Here is a 16,452-nt window from a genome sequence, read left to right on the forward strand (position 1 = left end):
AGTTTTTCTATGCCTTGGAAACCATGTCCATGTTTGTAGTCTAATAATCACATTTTGGTTTTAAAATAACTTAGTAATATCCTCTAGGTGGCCTTTTTTTTTTTTTTTTTTTACTGTATAGCAATGAAGACATAAAAAATATACTTAATCATAAAAATACCAAAAATAAGGCCTGGTGATTATTTTAATATCAGAATCTGGGAAGATATTTCACCAAACATTTGGACGTAAAACAGATAGCTGAGAAACTAGTGATTGCATGTCACATCCTAGAAAGAATAATCCCATAAGTAAACTACTGTTAGCAGGAACAGAAGGAGAAATATCTCCAGTAGTGGTAGATATACGAATTAAGCTGAGCAGTGAAATTTGTCAAATTGCTATGCATATAAGTCTGCCACTGAGCTGTCGATCTGAGAAAAATAATAGTACAGCACCAAAAAGAGTCAGCTGACAGACTAAGTGCAAATCCTGTGTGGTGACAAACTCAGACACAGAGCAAAGAGGTACCCACTTGGATACCAAGTCAGGACCCATTTGGGAGACAGAAATCATACCAGTTATTTAAATGGGGAAAGTAGAATATAAAGACTTGTTAACTGTTAGAAGGAGGTTACTAAAAAAGTTACTAAAAATAGATAAAAGCGATATAAGGGATCCTGAAGTAGCAGGTACACAAGAGCAGCACTACTTCTAAGCTGATGGAGGTTGGACTATAAGGAAACCAAGAACTAGAAGAAGGCGCTTCCGTACCCTGGGCCCAGCAAGGCTGAGGTTCAGACATTTTTGAAAAGAGTGTGGCTACCACAGGAACATACAAACTGCCTGTGGTAAAACAATAAACAATAACAACAACAACAGAAAACAACTTGGCCGAGTTTGTGGGCAAGTGCTAGTCTATGGAAGCTGCCCTCCATGTTGAAAGCTGTGGGCAGGCTGGAGCAATTTAGAAGCAGCCTGTTATGGTCAGAGCGTGGACGCAGACTGAAGCTACTCAGAAAGCTGCTTGTGGGAGACAGTGGCCTGAGAGCACAACTGGAGTTATTTCTGGACCACTGGGCTCCCATGCTAAAGAAGAAAATAGTAATGACGGTAGTAATGAAGAACCAAGAACCAGGACAGAAGTGTCCACCTACCACTATGCCCTTGCTGGTTTCTCCAGGACCCTCTGTTGACTAAGCTTAACTTTCTGCTACCTGGCCATGGAGAAATGTCTATAGCATGTAACTACAGTATCACAAAGTAGGGCAAGGAAGAAGGAACTTAAAGCTCAGAGACAGTAAACTGATCATTGGCACAACTGGTCTATGAAAATGATTTATTCCAAGACCCTAAATGACATTTAAAAAATTCACTTGGCATTTTTATTATATTGCAAGGAGATAAGAGCTCTGTAAATCAAGAGCAGAAAGATTTAAAATATATATATATTTAGGACAAGAAGACACATGGATGAGCAGGAGTCAAAGGTGAGGTGAAATGAAGAAATTATTGAAAAGAAGCTAAAAATGCAATGGTGTAATTAAAATAAGCACTGGTGATACATACATACAATAGAATTTTCACCGTATAAAATGAGAGCTATAAAGTAGACAAATTTGAGAGGCAAGTGTGAAAATGACTACAGAAGACATGAAGATATTACAGATTTGGCAGACAGACAAAAGAGATGTACTTTAGAAATTATAGGTAATCCTAAAGAAGAAAACTGGTAAATTGGAACAGAAATAACAATCAAAAACAAATTTAAAGAAACAGCAATGAATCAAAATATAATTTTGTTTTCAAACTCAAAGAACTGACCATGTTCCAGTAAATTAACTTTAAAAAACCCTCAAACTTTAAAAAATTTTAGCAAAATTTTAAATTACATAAATAAGGAGAAAATCTTTTGTATATCTAGGAAGCAAAAAAGGTTACCAGCAACACACCTCAGTCAGGCTCGTCTACAAAACTAAATGTCAATAATCAGACCAAAACAAAAAAACACCTAAATGTCACTTCTCAAAATTCTCTCTCTGGCTTCCCCACATCTGGTTTAGTGGTCCTTATATATTATCATAGTATTTTGCCCTTCTCCTATTACATAATGCTTATTCCATTTTATATATTTATATATTTATTTGTCTCCCATTATTAGACTCTAAGGTATGTCTCTTAGAGTCTTTTATTAAATGCTATAAAAATGAGGTCATAAGGTAAAACAACTTTGTCTAAGATTTAATCTTTTTTTTAAATTTTATTTTATTATTAGTTTCAAGTATACAGTACATTGGTTAGACATTTATATAGTTTATAAAATGATACCTCTAATTGCTTTCTCTTCTCTGGCTCTCCACTTAGCCATTACATTAATGCTAACTGCATCCCCTATGCCATACTCCCCATCCCTGTGACCATCTATCAACTACTAATTTGTACTTCTTTAACCCTTTCAAGATTTAATCTTTGAAACAAAAAGTGTTTGAAGAAAACCCATACCTAACTCCTCTTTGCCACCAAAAGACAGAGAAAGTACATTTTCTTTCTTATTCAATAGCAGTATGGTTTCTGGACACTCATATATTTTAGTAAATACAGGAAGCAATTTTAATTTTATGTTCATTGATGTTTCCCAAGCGACTAAACTAGAACAGTACAAGAGATGTAATAGACACATAATTAATATGTGTTTAATGGGAGCATAAACATTTGAATTAAAATTTTAAGATGTTTCCCAGGAAGTGGTGTTAATGGTTGCCGTTTTTATCTCCTCCGTAGGCTTGTAACTGCAGCGCGGTGGGATCCTTGGATTTCCAATGCAATATAAACACAGGCCAATGCAACTGTCATCCAAAATTTTCTGGTGCAAAATGTACAGAGTGCAATCAAGGTCACTGGAACTACCCTCACTGCAATCCCTGTGACTGCTTCCTGCCCGGGACTGATGACACAACCTGTGATTCAGAGACTAAAAAATGCTCCTGTATGGATCGGACTGGGCAATGCACTTGTAAGGTATGTGCTGCCAAAATACATTAAGGAAAAACTTCTCTCAATTCTATTTTTATTGTTCAGTATTAACTTCATTCAGTGTTCATTATTCCTGCTTCATTAAGCTAAACAAACAGAAAAACAAAAACTCATTGCCAGACACTGAGTTTTTATTGCTATACGTTCATTGGCACACTGATAAGCACTGCTTTTTATGCACTTATTTTTAACCAGAGCCTAACCTTTTTTCCGGTAGGTAGAGATGATATGTTTTCAACAGTAGATTTTTCTTTACATATTTGCTTTACCTAAACAAGAATAATTTCGGAGGGAGAAAAAGACAGTTATCTTAAGCATCATCAGAGAAAATCATAGCTAAATAATGAGGCTTCTAAAAAAAAAAAACACTTCTCAAACGAATCTGCCATCACTTACACTGAAAGATGTATTTACTGCTATAGGAGTTCAGTAAATTTTCATCATGTATAAACACTGACATTATAAACAGTGACTATGCGGAAATTCCAGCCCTCATTAATATTGTTAAATGATGTAGAAAAACAGCCAATTAAAAAGGATAAGAGATTTTTTTCCCCCTTAGATATTTCTGAAAAATTAATCTCAGGATAAATACAGCTAAGATTAAGTCAAAGGTGTCTTTTCAAGAAAAAAAATCTATGCAGAGAGGGACAGAGAAACTGGAGGATAAAATTCGGGAATTGATTGTTAAAATAATCTTGAGAATTTAAGAAAATGGCAGCTTCCGCCATAAACAAAAAAAAAAATATAAAAAAAAGTACTACATTATTTAATGCTGCATTATTAAAAAAATTATGAACACATTATATTTAATACATGTTATATAAGTATTTATACAATATATAATAATAATTATATAAATCTATACTTCAACGTCCTGCCTGCTTTTTTTGCAACTTCGCATCACACAACTGTTTAGGAATCAACATTTTTATTTTACTTTTGAAATTCTCATGACTCTTTCATATTACAGTGGAATAGTAGGAAATATACTACCTAGATTTTAAGAACAAAATATAATATCCTTAATAATGTACCTATGTATAAGTAAAGAATTTTTTAGACTCGTAAAATCCTAATAACGAGATTAACTAACTATACCATTAGAGATGTGAGTCTAATATTCAGCATTGTTTTCTTTTTTGTTTAGTTTTTTTTTTTTTTTTTTTTTTTTTTTTTTTTTTTTTTTTTTTTTTTCTACGTGTGCTCCTATGATTTATTCACAAGTTTATTTCTCTCATAACTTCACGTTTTGGGTTCTGAAGAACTCTCTTCTTTCTTCAGGTGAATGTGGAAGGTGTCCATTGTGACAGGTGCCGGCCTGGCAAATTCGGACTTGATGCCAAGAACCCACTTGGCTGCAGCAGCTGCTATTGCTTCGGCGCTGCTACTCAGTGCTCTGAAGCAAAAGGACTGATCCGTACGTGGGTGAGTAAGGACCTGCTGAGCCATGTAATGGTTTAATGTTAGTTCCCGCTGGCATCTTTTAGCCAGGCACTGAGGGGTAAGAGGAAATGGCAAAACATTTAAGTTACCTTTTCCCCTACACACATTTAGAAATGGTAAAGGGGCCATATGCCACTAGAGAGTTGGAGTAGATGCCTTTTTAAATCTTCCTTTAAAATAGTTCATTGACTGTTGATAAAGAAGTAGATGCCAAGTAGAAACGTTTTAAGGGAAACATGTTTTGGGACAGCAAGAAGCTGCATTCTGAAGAGTAAGGACACCGAAGCCTGAATGTTGTTGATCTGTGCTAACGCCACGGGGAAAACCGAACTTGTGCACATATTCCAACCAGCCTTAGAGAATCACAGAGTTATAGGGTGGAAGCATGTTCATTTTGACTTTAATTTTCTGTTAACTCTTCCTACTTTTAAATTCTACTTTTTGTAAGTATAAAAGACTCCAGTTTTCACAGATGTTGTGGTTTTCACTATGCAAACAAGTCAGAAAGATATGTTTCCCTTGCCTAACTTGCTCACTATGCACCGGTTCTGTTTCTTGTGAAAACACCTCATCAAAGTGGAGATGGCGCTGCAGATGCAGTCCATAATGTAGCTTTAAGGAATGTCCGAAGGACTTGGACTCAGCCTCCTGCTGTGTTTTGACCTGATGTAGGTTACTCTGAAGCCTGAGCAGACCATTCTGCCCCTAGTGGATGAGGCACTCCGGCACACTACTACCAAAGGCATTATTTTCCAAGATCCAGAGATTGTCGCAGACATGGATCTAGTAAGAGAAGATCTCCATTTAGAACCTTTTTATTGGAAACTTCCAGAACAATATGAAGGAAAGAAGGTAAGGACAAGTACTTTGAAGTCAAATGAAAACAAAGTAAAATATGTTTTGGAATCATTCCGTTTGGAGATTTACCTAACTTATCACTCCTCATTTTATTTTGTCAGTTGATGGCCTATGGTGGCAAACTCAAGTATGCCATCTATTTTGAGGCTCGAGAAGAGACAGGTTTCACTACATATAATCCTCAAGTTATCATTCGAGGTGGGACTCCAACTCATGCTAGAATTATCATCAGGCATATGGCTGCCCCTCTAATTGGCCAGTTAACAAGGCATGAAATTGAAATGACAGAGGTAAGGTTGTTAATTGTTTAGTGAGAGGACGTCAATGGTTTTGCATTCAGTTTTGTCAAAGTGGTTTATTTTATTGTTAACAGAGAGAATGGAAATATTATGGTGATGATCCTCGAGTCAGTAGAACTGTGACCCGTGAAGATTTCTTGGATATACTATATGATATCCATTATATTCTTATCAAAGCTACTTACGGAAACGTCATGAGACAAAGCAGGTAAAGTATAATAGAAAATATCCAAGTTAAGTTCTTCTTCCAGAGCCTATAGAGAAGATCAGTAAGACATCAGACAAGAAAGATTTAAAAGCATTTGGTTTGGGAGTGTAGTGATAGAAGACAAGTCATGGATAGCTTCCAGGTCACCTGGTGGAAGTTATTGCCTTTCCCCCAAAAAGTAAACTAGAATGGGGAAAAAGTTTAAGGAGAAAAATGTCAAACTAACCTTTGCCATGATGAGTTTTAGATGCCAGTCAGAAATTCGAGAGGAGATGTCCTGTGGTGCTATAAATAAGTTGCAAGATTGGTAAAAACAGGACCTCCTTAAACACTCTGGGGCACCAGACAGGGAGCCAAAGAAAGAATTGGTCCCAGCTCTTTCAACCATGAGCATTCTCATCTGTTCACCCCAGTGTACCATACAATATTATATAGGGATATACATCATGCGAAAAGGTTGGGAATCGCACTGAGTAGAAAAGAACGCAGAAGAACAATAAGAATGAATGATGGAAGCCAAAAGATGAGAATACTGTAAGGGTCTATAGTGTTTTCATATGACCCAAGAGGCCAATTAAAATGAGGCTTTCTGAGACTGACAGGATTGCACTAAAGACATTCTTAATACCAGTTTTAGTGGTGTGTTTCAGCAGAAATAGTCTCAAAGTCTTAAAGAATAAATGGGATACATTGAACCTAATATTATGAGTGTAGACTAATGTTTACCATGAACATAATTGTAAAATGGAAGAATTGGTGTCAAAGGTCAAGTGATGATTGTTTAATCTGAGAGAGAAGTAAGCATGTTTATAGACTATGGAGAAAGGAATTAATAGCAAGGAATTCATTTAAAAATCATGGAATTAAGAGAGGATGAATAATGGAGAAGCTATGAGACTTCAACCTCATGTGCACACATAGGCACGTTCCTTGAGTGGAAGGGACAACTTATATCAGTGAGATAAAATGAGGAATTGACCAGAGGTAGTTAAGTTTTATGTCATGGGAGCAGAAAGTTGAGTTCATACACATAGTCTCAATTTCTCTGGCATATCAGTTTCTCTGTCATGTCCTGTAAGAATGTGGAATTGATAGATATTTGCAAATAGTTTTATATGATAAATTTGTAGACCGATCCAGAGAAACAAAACAAAACAAAACAAAAAATTATGAAGCCTCTCACTGGCAAACCAATAAATATAAAAATACCATGTTTCAAATGTTTAGACTATGCTAACATTAGCAAAAAACCCTTTTATTTCACACAGAAGATTCCTATTACCTTTCTGATTACACAAAAGTAAGGACTTTTGGTAAAAGGATAAATCAAGGACTAAACTTCACTTTCAAATATGTATTCCTTTGGTTTCATTTTCATATTTCTCACTTTTAACAAGAGACAATTGTTTTTACATGAAATAATAAAAAAGCATGTACCAAAAATATACTGTCAGCTATCCTGTTGTTTGAGAATATCAAATAAATGGAAATCAGGAGGCAGAAGCCAAAGCAGGTTTGCATATCATGGAAGACAGCAGGTGGACGTGCAAATATATTATTCTGCAAATTTTTCTCTGCTCCAGTAAAAGAATTTGGTAGTACACAGAACATTTTGTTAGTGGAACTGGTAGAAACAATGTCGTCATGCATTTTTCATTATACTTTCTTTGCCTCTCTCAGATTCCATCCTTCTACACTATGAGGTTGTCTTTTTTTTCCCATAAGTCTCTTTCTCTTATCACCTTATTTTACATACATCACTAAATAATGTCCTTTGGCTTAAAAGATAATTTTGCAAAACTTCAGAACAAATGAAACTTCACTTTTTTTCTAGGCTCAATCAAAACTAGAGTCATTATCTAGCAACAATAACAAAGAAAGCAGTGAATCAGCACTTGATTTTGTTAGACAGTGGAATTCTGACAAAGGTCAAAAATATGTGTGAATCTTCCTCCCCATTCAAAGTAGTTAAGATATAACCCTGCAGCTTTATTCAGTTACATATTTATGCAGTCTCTCAGAAGCAGAGTTTAAGAGTTACATATGTCATTTGAGATTCAGACTTTGTACATACTGTCAATGATAATCTTTTTTCTTTGCTTTGTCTTATCGTACGTTTATTTGAAGGACATAACACTATGATATTTCAGTATTCATTTGAAATGAAAGCCTGAGTTTGGCCAAATCCCTGATTCAATAAAAACAGTTGCTTGCTAATCCCCCGAGGGGGAAAAATGGCATATTGAAGAAATATCTGCTGTTGACACTGTTCAAGTTTCACTTGGCTTTTAAATACTCGCTAGTCTGTTCTGCACATGCATTTGCAAGAGAAGGGAAGATGATTCGAGTAACTCCACGGTTTATAAAACACCATGAGATGCCAGTGGAGATTATTTGTCAGCAAACGTCAAGTGTCCTTTTTACTCCCACGGTGAATCGAGGGGAACATAAAGGTAGAGTCTTTCTTATAAAAGGGGAGTGAAATCTGAATTTTAAGTGAACTGAACGTGTGTTTCATAAAGGCTGTCTCATCTTCAGAGTGCAGATTATAATGCTAGTTAAGTCATAATGTGCATTCATAATATCAATAAAACCTACTTTGCCTATTATAAAGTTTATGATTCAAGCTCCTTAAGCTATTGGAGGTGCCTTTTTATTGAAGCAAAACTATTCATTATCTCATTTAAAAGTTTATTTGAAGAACATTTCATGTTATTAGTCATGAAATAGTCTGAATGTATAGCTGCCTAGGCAGCTTCAAAACAGTAGGAATAAGTTTAAGGTTATTGACAAAAATCTGAGAAGACTCTTCATGTAGGATTGACTCTTTGCTGGGCGATCTTAATTTACTGGTATAGTAATCTAAGTATATGTTTCTTGTTTCCAGGATTTCTGAAATTTCAATGGAGGTAGCAGAAAAAGGACGCATAACAGCAGTGACTCCTCCGGCTCACTTGATCGAAAGATGCGATTGTCCCCCGGGCTATTCTGGTTTGTCCTGTGAGGTAAACTGGTTCCTATTAACTTGCTTAAGCTCAACTCACTTAACTAAACAAATAGAAATACTCCCAGAGCTACCTTTGCTGCAATCAGTTTTACTTCCACGCATACCTTTAACTATTTTACTTGATCATAATGTAAGACACAATAAGAAGAGGATGATGCTGCTGTTACTTAGAAGTAGGAATCTCAGCTGAAGGTAAATATGTGATAAAAATGAAAAGATTTGTAAAAATATGGAGCAATCAGGGAATAAGAGTGTTTTCGGAAGGTCCATTTATTATATCTGGTTTACTTTCCTGGCAACTTCTGAACAGTTAAAGATATTTAAACTGTATTACTATTATTATCATTATGTTAATATATAATTATTAATGGAATACATAGTTGTATATTCATTTATTGACATATATAAATAATTGCATATATCTTCCTTTGTAAATAGTTTATTAACTGCAGTTTTAATAGTTTATTAACTGCAATGATCATGAGATAGGATTATATCAGGTTTAGAATGGTTGTTTTTATACAGAACATAACAAAACTTTGGCACTAAATAGAAGACTGTTTCAACATTGGCTTCTAAGGAGGCCATATATTGTTTCAATAGTACCACTATTATTCAGTCATTGTATTTTTAGAACTGCTAATTTTTCTTTCTGGGGTATTACTTTGACTATCTTCTGAATTGCACATTTACTAGATCTTTATCTTCTAGAAATCAATTTAATTTTCACAAATATTAAGTATTAACAAGAATAGTATAATACAGGGAAAGATGGAATGAATGATACACTGTCCTTGGTTTGAATTTCGACTTTATCATCTTCTAGGGCTGAGACCTTGCTCAGTTTACTAAACCTCTTTAAGCTGCAGCTGGTAAATCCCCAAGCCCTTGACTAACTTTCACCACACTTGCTCCTCTCCTGCAGACCCCATAGCCCTTCCCACGGTGCAGCAACTAAAGGCAGATGTGGGAGGGGCCTCTGAGACCTGATCCGGTCCTACAGCAAGGATTCTTTCTCCTTAGATTAGATGATTCTCACAGCATACCAGTTAGATATTTCAATATCTCCTCCACCTACAGCCTAAAAATCATGTAAAGATTAACTGAGCTATTAATGTAAAGGCCTTATCACAGTGCCTTGAGGTGGTCTATGTTAGTCAATATGGTTAATATTATTATTAATAGAATAAATAGCTACAGATCCATGTATTGACTTATAAGTAATTTTATACACCTTTTATTAATAAGATTTGAGAAGTTTTATTATGTGTGGTACATGAGGCATGTGATGGCACTAGGTCAAAACTGAGGTACAACTTCAAAATAAAGAATCTAAATCTCTTCAGAGGCAGCATGGTATAATGAAAAGAAAAAGGAGATTGGATTTGGTGAATCCTACCTAGCTACACCATTTGGATAGGGCATTTGCTCTATTTATTTCTGGACCTCAGGTTGTTTACCTATATTATCATCATGAGAATTAATGTAAATTAAAACATAGGTGTAAAAGCTCCATTGTAAACATTATAAGTGTCCTTCAACTTAGTAACTATCATATGGATTTCACATTGTTCAGAGAGCAATTTCATAAGAATAACTGCAAACTTCTTGGGAAACATCCTTAGAAAAATTTTATAACTTTGCTTGTGACTGCTCTGAGGGCAATATTAATTTGACTGTGTCCATTTGATCTAATAATGACTCAAATAATCTATCTCATTATTAAATCAGAACTCCCACATATACATGTATTCATTTGTACACACACCCATAAGTATGTAGATTGCACTTAAAAGCACAACCCGCCAAATACACATATGCACATACAGTGTATGTGTTAAAAATGAGACAGTGAGTGTGGCACTATAAAATAAGGCCGAATGATTTAAAGGTAGAAGACAGAAAGAACTTGAGATTTTCTTGGAAAGAGGTGAATTTTTTTCTTTTATCTTAAGGAGTGTTTGGCTGTACTGCTGACTCATTGTGTGACCTTGGAAAATCCCTTTAATTGCTGTAGGCCTTAATAATTATATAGTTAGTCGATCTAAAAAACTACAGGTTGGTTTTGAAGTTCTAAAATCCTCTGATTCTGCAATATTATTTTGCTTTAGAAGATATTTAGTAGTAGAGATTGACCTTTAAATATCTTGAAGAGAAAGTTAGTTACTACAGCTATGTATTTTTCTGTATTTATTTAAAATAATACTACTGTTCATTTTTTTAAGTATATTTTTTATTTTTAAATTTTTTAATTAAAAATTTTTTTTATTGTGACATTAATACTGTTCATTTAAGAATAATATTAGTGGAGTAGCAGATTATTTTAATGTTAAACTTTCCATTTGAGATTTTAAATGTTAAAAACTCTCCTTATTGTGATTAGTAGACTTTCAAAATAGTTTATTCTAAAATGTGCTTTCCCATTAATCTTAGTAATTTTGTATCATTATATGAAAATGTAAATTAGAACAAATGAAGCCAATGATAAATGAAGAAAAGAAAAAGTAGATATACATACAAACGATCATCTGCATTGGTGTCTTCACCTATTTCCTGTGAATTCCACTTAAGCTCCTATTTACAGACAATTATTACAGAAATATTTTAGTGGCGAGATTACGGGAATAAAAGCCTTTCTCTCATAATAAGGTACCTAAGGTGTTTCCATGACCCATTGCCTCTAATCCTTATATATCATATTTATAATTCATCTTGATTCTAAAGTATAATTACCAAGGCATAAAATCTAATCATCAAAACAAAAGCTAAGGACACTTTTGAATCAATACCTCCCATTCCAGTAACAGGCGCTTTGGGTCATGAATACACAAAGCAATTCTTTTACAATATTTTTACGATGTATATTCCAGAGATGTCTGCAATTATAAGCTATTCATTTCATGTTTTTTATATAAAATATAGTGCAACTAAACAAAATTAAGCGTTACTTACCACCAAAATATAGCCAGTTGTGAGGACACTTAGCCTTTTCCTATTACCTATAGTGTTATGACATTGCAGCCCTGTTCATTGAAAATGCATATGATTTCGCTTATATGTGGAATGTTAAACTGAAAGCAACAAATGGACAAGAGAAACAAACAAAAACTCATAGACACAGACAGCAGTACAGTGATCACCAGAGGGAAAGCGGAGGGAGGTAGAATAGGGTGAAGAGGGTCAATATATGATGACAGGAGATTTGACTTTTGGTGGTGAACATGCAATGCATAGAATTGTACACTTGAAACCTACATACTTTTATTAATGAATGCCTCCCCAATACATTTAATAAAATAAGAAAATGTTAGTTCTAGAAATGCCTACTTATAATTTATGATTTGAAGTAGAGCCATATTACCTTTAGAAGTCAAATAAGGGACACAGTTTCCTCACCACATTTATTGATGTTGGAACCACTGAGTTTGACATTCTTTGCCAAACCTGCTCCTCTCCATTCTCTCAGTTAACACTGCTACCTAAACTGACCCAAACTCACATTAGGCTATGTGCAGAGTTGGAAGATATTCAGCATTAAATACATGGTTTTCTGTAATAAGATTATGGAAAACAAATGTATAGATGTCCTTTAGGTCATATTTTGATCATTTCAACCTCTTTCTCCTCTCCCCCAGGCTTTAATAGGACTTCCAGCTCACAGTTGAGTAGGTGGTATCTCCTGAGTCACCACTCAGAAGCTATCACTTTTGTCTACTAAAAATAATTAAAAAAAAAAAAAAAAAATTCCGAAACAATTTATTGTTATGATCGGTGATAAAATTCAAAAGATAAAATAATGAAAACAGACTTTGTTTTTTACATATGCACACCTCTCAGGATACCCGTTACCACTTCTATTTTACATAGACGACCCAAAAATTCTGCTTTCATGTACATAAAAATATTGAGGAACATGGTATGGGTAAGTGGCATACACTATAATTTTGTTTCCCAATGCAACATAGAACAATCACTGTTGCCTTTATTTTTAGTCTATCCTCTATACTTATATTCTAAAAAAATTACCTGGGTTCAAGACACCCATGTTGATTTATTACATGTCGAGCACTAAACATACACTATCTTATTTAATTCTTATCAAAAAAAAACACAATTTTTTTTGTATGCTTACTGTATTCTGCACTATGCTAAGCACATTTTCTAATGCACTTACAATGATATCATTGAGTATATTTTATGATCCCCATTTTACAGATGAGGAAATGGAAGCCCAGTTGGCTTAAGAAAACTGCCCATGATCACACAGCTAGAAAACAGTAAAACCGCAATTTGTACCTAGACGTATCTGTTTCAAAACACCTATATATACTAACATGCAAACATTATGCTATACAACATCCTTATGTTCCAGGTGAGGACACTGAGGCCCACAGTATTCAAAACCTCCACAAAATTATACGTAGCAAGTGGTGGAACAGGAATTAAACTCAGGATCTCCTGATTGTAAAACCCACGTAAAGATACAAGATAGTGTTTTCATTGGAAACAGTACAAGTATCTATTTTTATTAAACTCTGAGGAAAGAAAGAGGGATGTTGTATAATTCTGCACCTGGAGGATATTGGCTTGTTACTCGCTTTGTTTCCTACTCCCTTCTGTCCATCCTTCACATTTTCACATTTTGTGAATTTAATTCTAACATTTTGATGAGATACCATATTATGAAAATAAATTAAATATGGAAGGAGAGCAGAAGAAAGCTGAGCGATGAGTTATTTCAGAAAAAGGGAACTTTGGTAAAGTTTGAGTTAGAAAAAAATGGAATAAGATTAGGACACTGTTTATTTATTTGCTTTTCTTTAATTCTCCATTTTGTTCCAGAAAAGATTTTAGACAAGACTTTAAAAAGTAGCTTTAAAAAATAAAATAAAATAAAATAAAAAGTAGCTAATATCTTTCCTTTTTTGTTCCCAACTCCAATGTAATCATTCTCATGAATTTTGCCCCAGTTCACTGAGAGGAGAAACATCTGCTATTGAAAAATATCATCAAAAAAATTAAAAAATAGAAAGAGTAAATACATAAAGGCTCCAGAAAAGGAGGGGGATTAAAGAGGAATAAATATGTTCCATTCCTTTAAAAAGTGTGTAAGTTTCTAACTCTTGTATTGTAGAAGTTTTTTTCTTTGCTCTTAGAAATTTAATCTGTAAGGACACCAAATTAATCCAGTATGTTAGAACTGGAAAAAAAAAAAAAAAAAACCTTCAGAAGTCATTTGGGGTTATATGCTTGCTCATTTGTGGCGTGAGGAAACCACATCTCAGTGATGCCAAGAGACTTGCCTGTATCCCTCAAACAAAACTAACTTGTAAAGTCAAGGCTTCCATGTTCATTTATGTTACAGTACCACAGACTGTGTGCCCTTTAAAGATAAAGAACAAGGTGATTCTCAATCCTGGCTGTTTATTAGACCCTCTGAGGAGTTTTAAAATAAACCCTGGACCTGCTCTCAATCAATTAAATGAATCTCTTGGGGTGGAAACAGGCATCAGTATTATAGTTCTTCAGATGATTCTGTGTGCAACCAGGGTTGAGAACTGCCGAGAGAGGTCTAGAAGGTTCTACACAGCTCTTAGAGCTCAGGTTTGGATTCCCACAAGGAGCTCCTTCATACTTTGTCCTGCTGTCTTTCCAGGGAAGAGCCATAGTAATAGAAGAAATTGTATATGTGTTATGAAAGCTTCACCTGTAGCACTCACTTCAAATTTCAGCCTACCATATGGAATTTCATATGATTCTTCAAAGAAAATTCTCTTTTATTCTTCTAAGACTTGTTTTAAACTTTTGCATGATATAAAGTAGAGCTAGGAATTCTCAATTTGTGTGATTTTACACACATACCCCAAACAAATATATCAGTAAAATAACAATAATTACGTAGGTTTCCGAGGATGAAATCTATGTAAAGAAAATCCACTTATATTCTGCAGTCAGCATGCTAATGAATTCAAACTGACACTATGTAGTATTTTAAAATATACCTTGCATTGTATTTTCAGTTATGTTTAACTGAATCTCTAAGCCATAATTTCCAGACTTCATTTGGTAACTAGAAAAATCAACCCTAATTTTAAATATTACAGATAAGCTTATTAAAATATGTCATTAGGTCACCGTAAGACCAGTGAGCCTCAAAATATTTTAAATACAATTCCCAGTTTTATCGGTTTGCTCAAAGCTGGTATATTATTAGGTCTCCTTAGAATTTCGTTTAGGCTGTAATAAAAGCAGAGACCCTTAAATGCTTAATTGAGATACTTTCATGTTATCCTAATCAAAATGAACAATGAGAGTGCTGACTATTGATTTTTTTCTCTTTGTAAGGAACTTCTTTGCATATTCTACTCTGGAGGATCTAGTCTAGAACCAAAAAGATACAGAAGCATTAAGAAGTTCTTAATTTCATATTTTTTCCTCTGCTTATTTAGCAATCACTTTTCTTTAAACAATGGGAGCAAGATAGCCTTTGAAAAAAATTTTATAATCTTTATAATCTTCCGTGGTAACTGAAAAACTAATTTCTACCTCTTCTTCATAAATCAAACAGTGTCTGATAAATGCAGCAGTTCTGCATACTGAGAGGACCAAGCCTAGAGCACAAGACTGCTCTCATCTCTTCAAAAAGAGTGAGAGCTGTGGACTTCCTTCCAGAAAGTCAGAGATATTTTTCTGATACATTTACATAATAAACCTGAATTGAAGATGGCAGTCTTGATTTTGTATATGTCAGTTTTGCAAGAGTTTTCTGTTCGCTTTCAGATTTCTATTGCAAAATGAAAAACAAATATATCAGGGAACAATAAATTATATTAGTGGCCTAATATTCCCAAGACATGTAGAGCTTTTATTACTTAAAATTCTTACATTTATAGTCTTTAAATTATACTGATATAAATAATGCAACTGTGACACTTTTTTATTTAATTTTTGCTGAGTCTCATTGGAAACTTGCTAGTTATTCATAAGCACAGAAGAAGCACATTTTAGGTTGTAAAGGACATTGAAATTATCTTAAGGTGAGTGGTGTATGCAAATGACAGCTTTCTTTTGCTAAAATCTGATGACATGGATGCTGCCTGTATACTCTAGGGACTGGCAGAAATACACATTAGGAATCAAAATTGACCTTTGTGTTTGTAGGTGATGTTGCCTTGAATGTGGTTGGGAGGGATAGCGAGGGGGTGGTAGGGGGAGTCCTTTTTAACCACTGAAGAACCTAAGTGTTGTTAAAGCAAGATTTCTAAGTTGGCTGTTCTAATTGGCTTCTTTTTCTTTCAGACGTGCATGCCAGGATTTTATCGACTGCGTTCTGAGCCAGGTGGCCGCACCCCTGGGCCAACTCTGGGCACCTGTGTTCCATGTCAGTGTAATGGACACAGCAGCCTCTGTGACCCTGAGACCTCCATATGTCAGGTATTCACCTAACCCTTTCCTGAAACAAGGTCCATGTGTTCATTTCTCTTTATGTATGTTCAGATACCACATGCAGAGGCCAGCTAAACTTCAGGGAGGGAGAGAAGGAGGGTGCGTGCATGCGTGTGTGTGTATGTGTGTATGTGTAATAAAACAAGCAGGAAAAGGCATTTATCTTATTACACATT

At 34.7% G+C, this 16,452-nt stretch overlaps 1 protein-coding gene across 2 annotated transcripts in view; it reads left to right on the forward strand.

The window, feature by feature from the left end:
* The window catches only part of LAMA2 (laminin subunit alpha 2), a 493,622-nt gene that overhangs the window by 324,229 nt on the left and 152,941 nt on the right, over positions 1-16,452 (forward strand). For both annotated transcript variants that reach the window (XM_006926157.1, XM_006926158.1), the window contains exons 23-29: positions 2,761-2,997; positions 4,297-4,440; positions 5,131-5,310; positions 5,418-5,606; positions 5,690-5,823; positions 8,711-8,828; positions 16,130-16,264. In XM_006926157.1, the coding sequence (XP_006926219.1) occupies positions 2,761-2,997; positions 4,297-4,440; positions 5,131-5,310; positions 5,418-5,606; positions 5,690-5,823; positions 8,711-8,828; positions 16,130-16,264 (1,137 nt within the window). The remainder of the gene's footprint in view (positions 1-2,760; positions 2,998-4,296; positions 4,441-5,130; positions 5,311-5,417; positions 5,607-5,689; positions 5,824-8,710; positions 8,829-16,129; positions 16,265-16,452) is intronic.

The sequence above is a fragment of the Pteropus alecto genome, unplaced genomic scaffold (genome assembly GCF_000325575.1).
Source record: "Pteropus alecto unplaced genomic scaffold, ASM32557v1 scaffold79, whole genome shotgun sequence".
NCBI classification, from domain to species: Eukaryota; Metazoa; Chordata; class Mammalia; order Chiroptera; family Pteropodidae; genus Pteropus; species Pteropus alecto.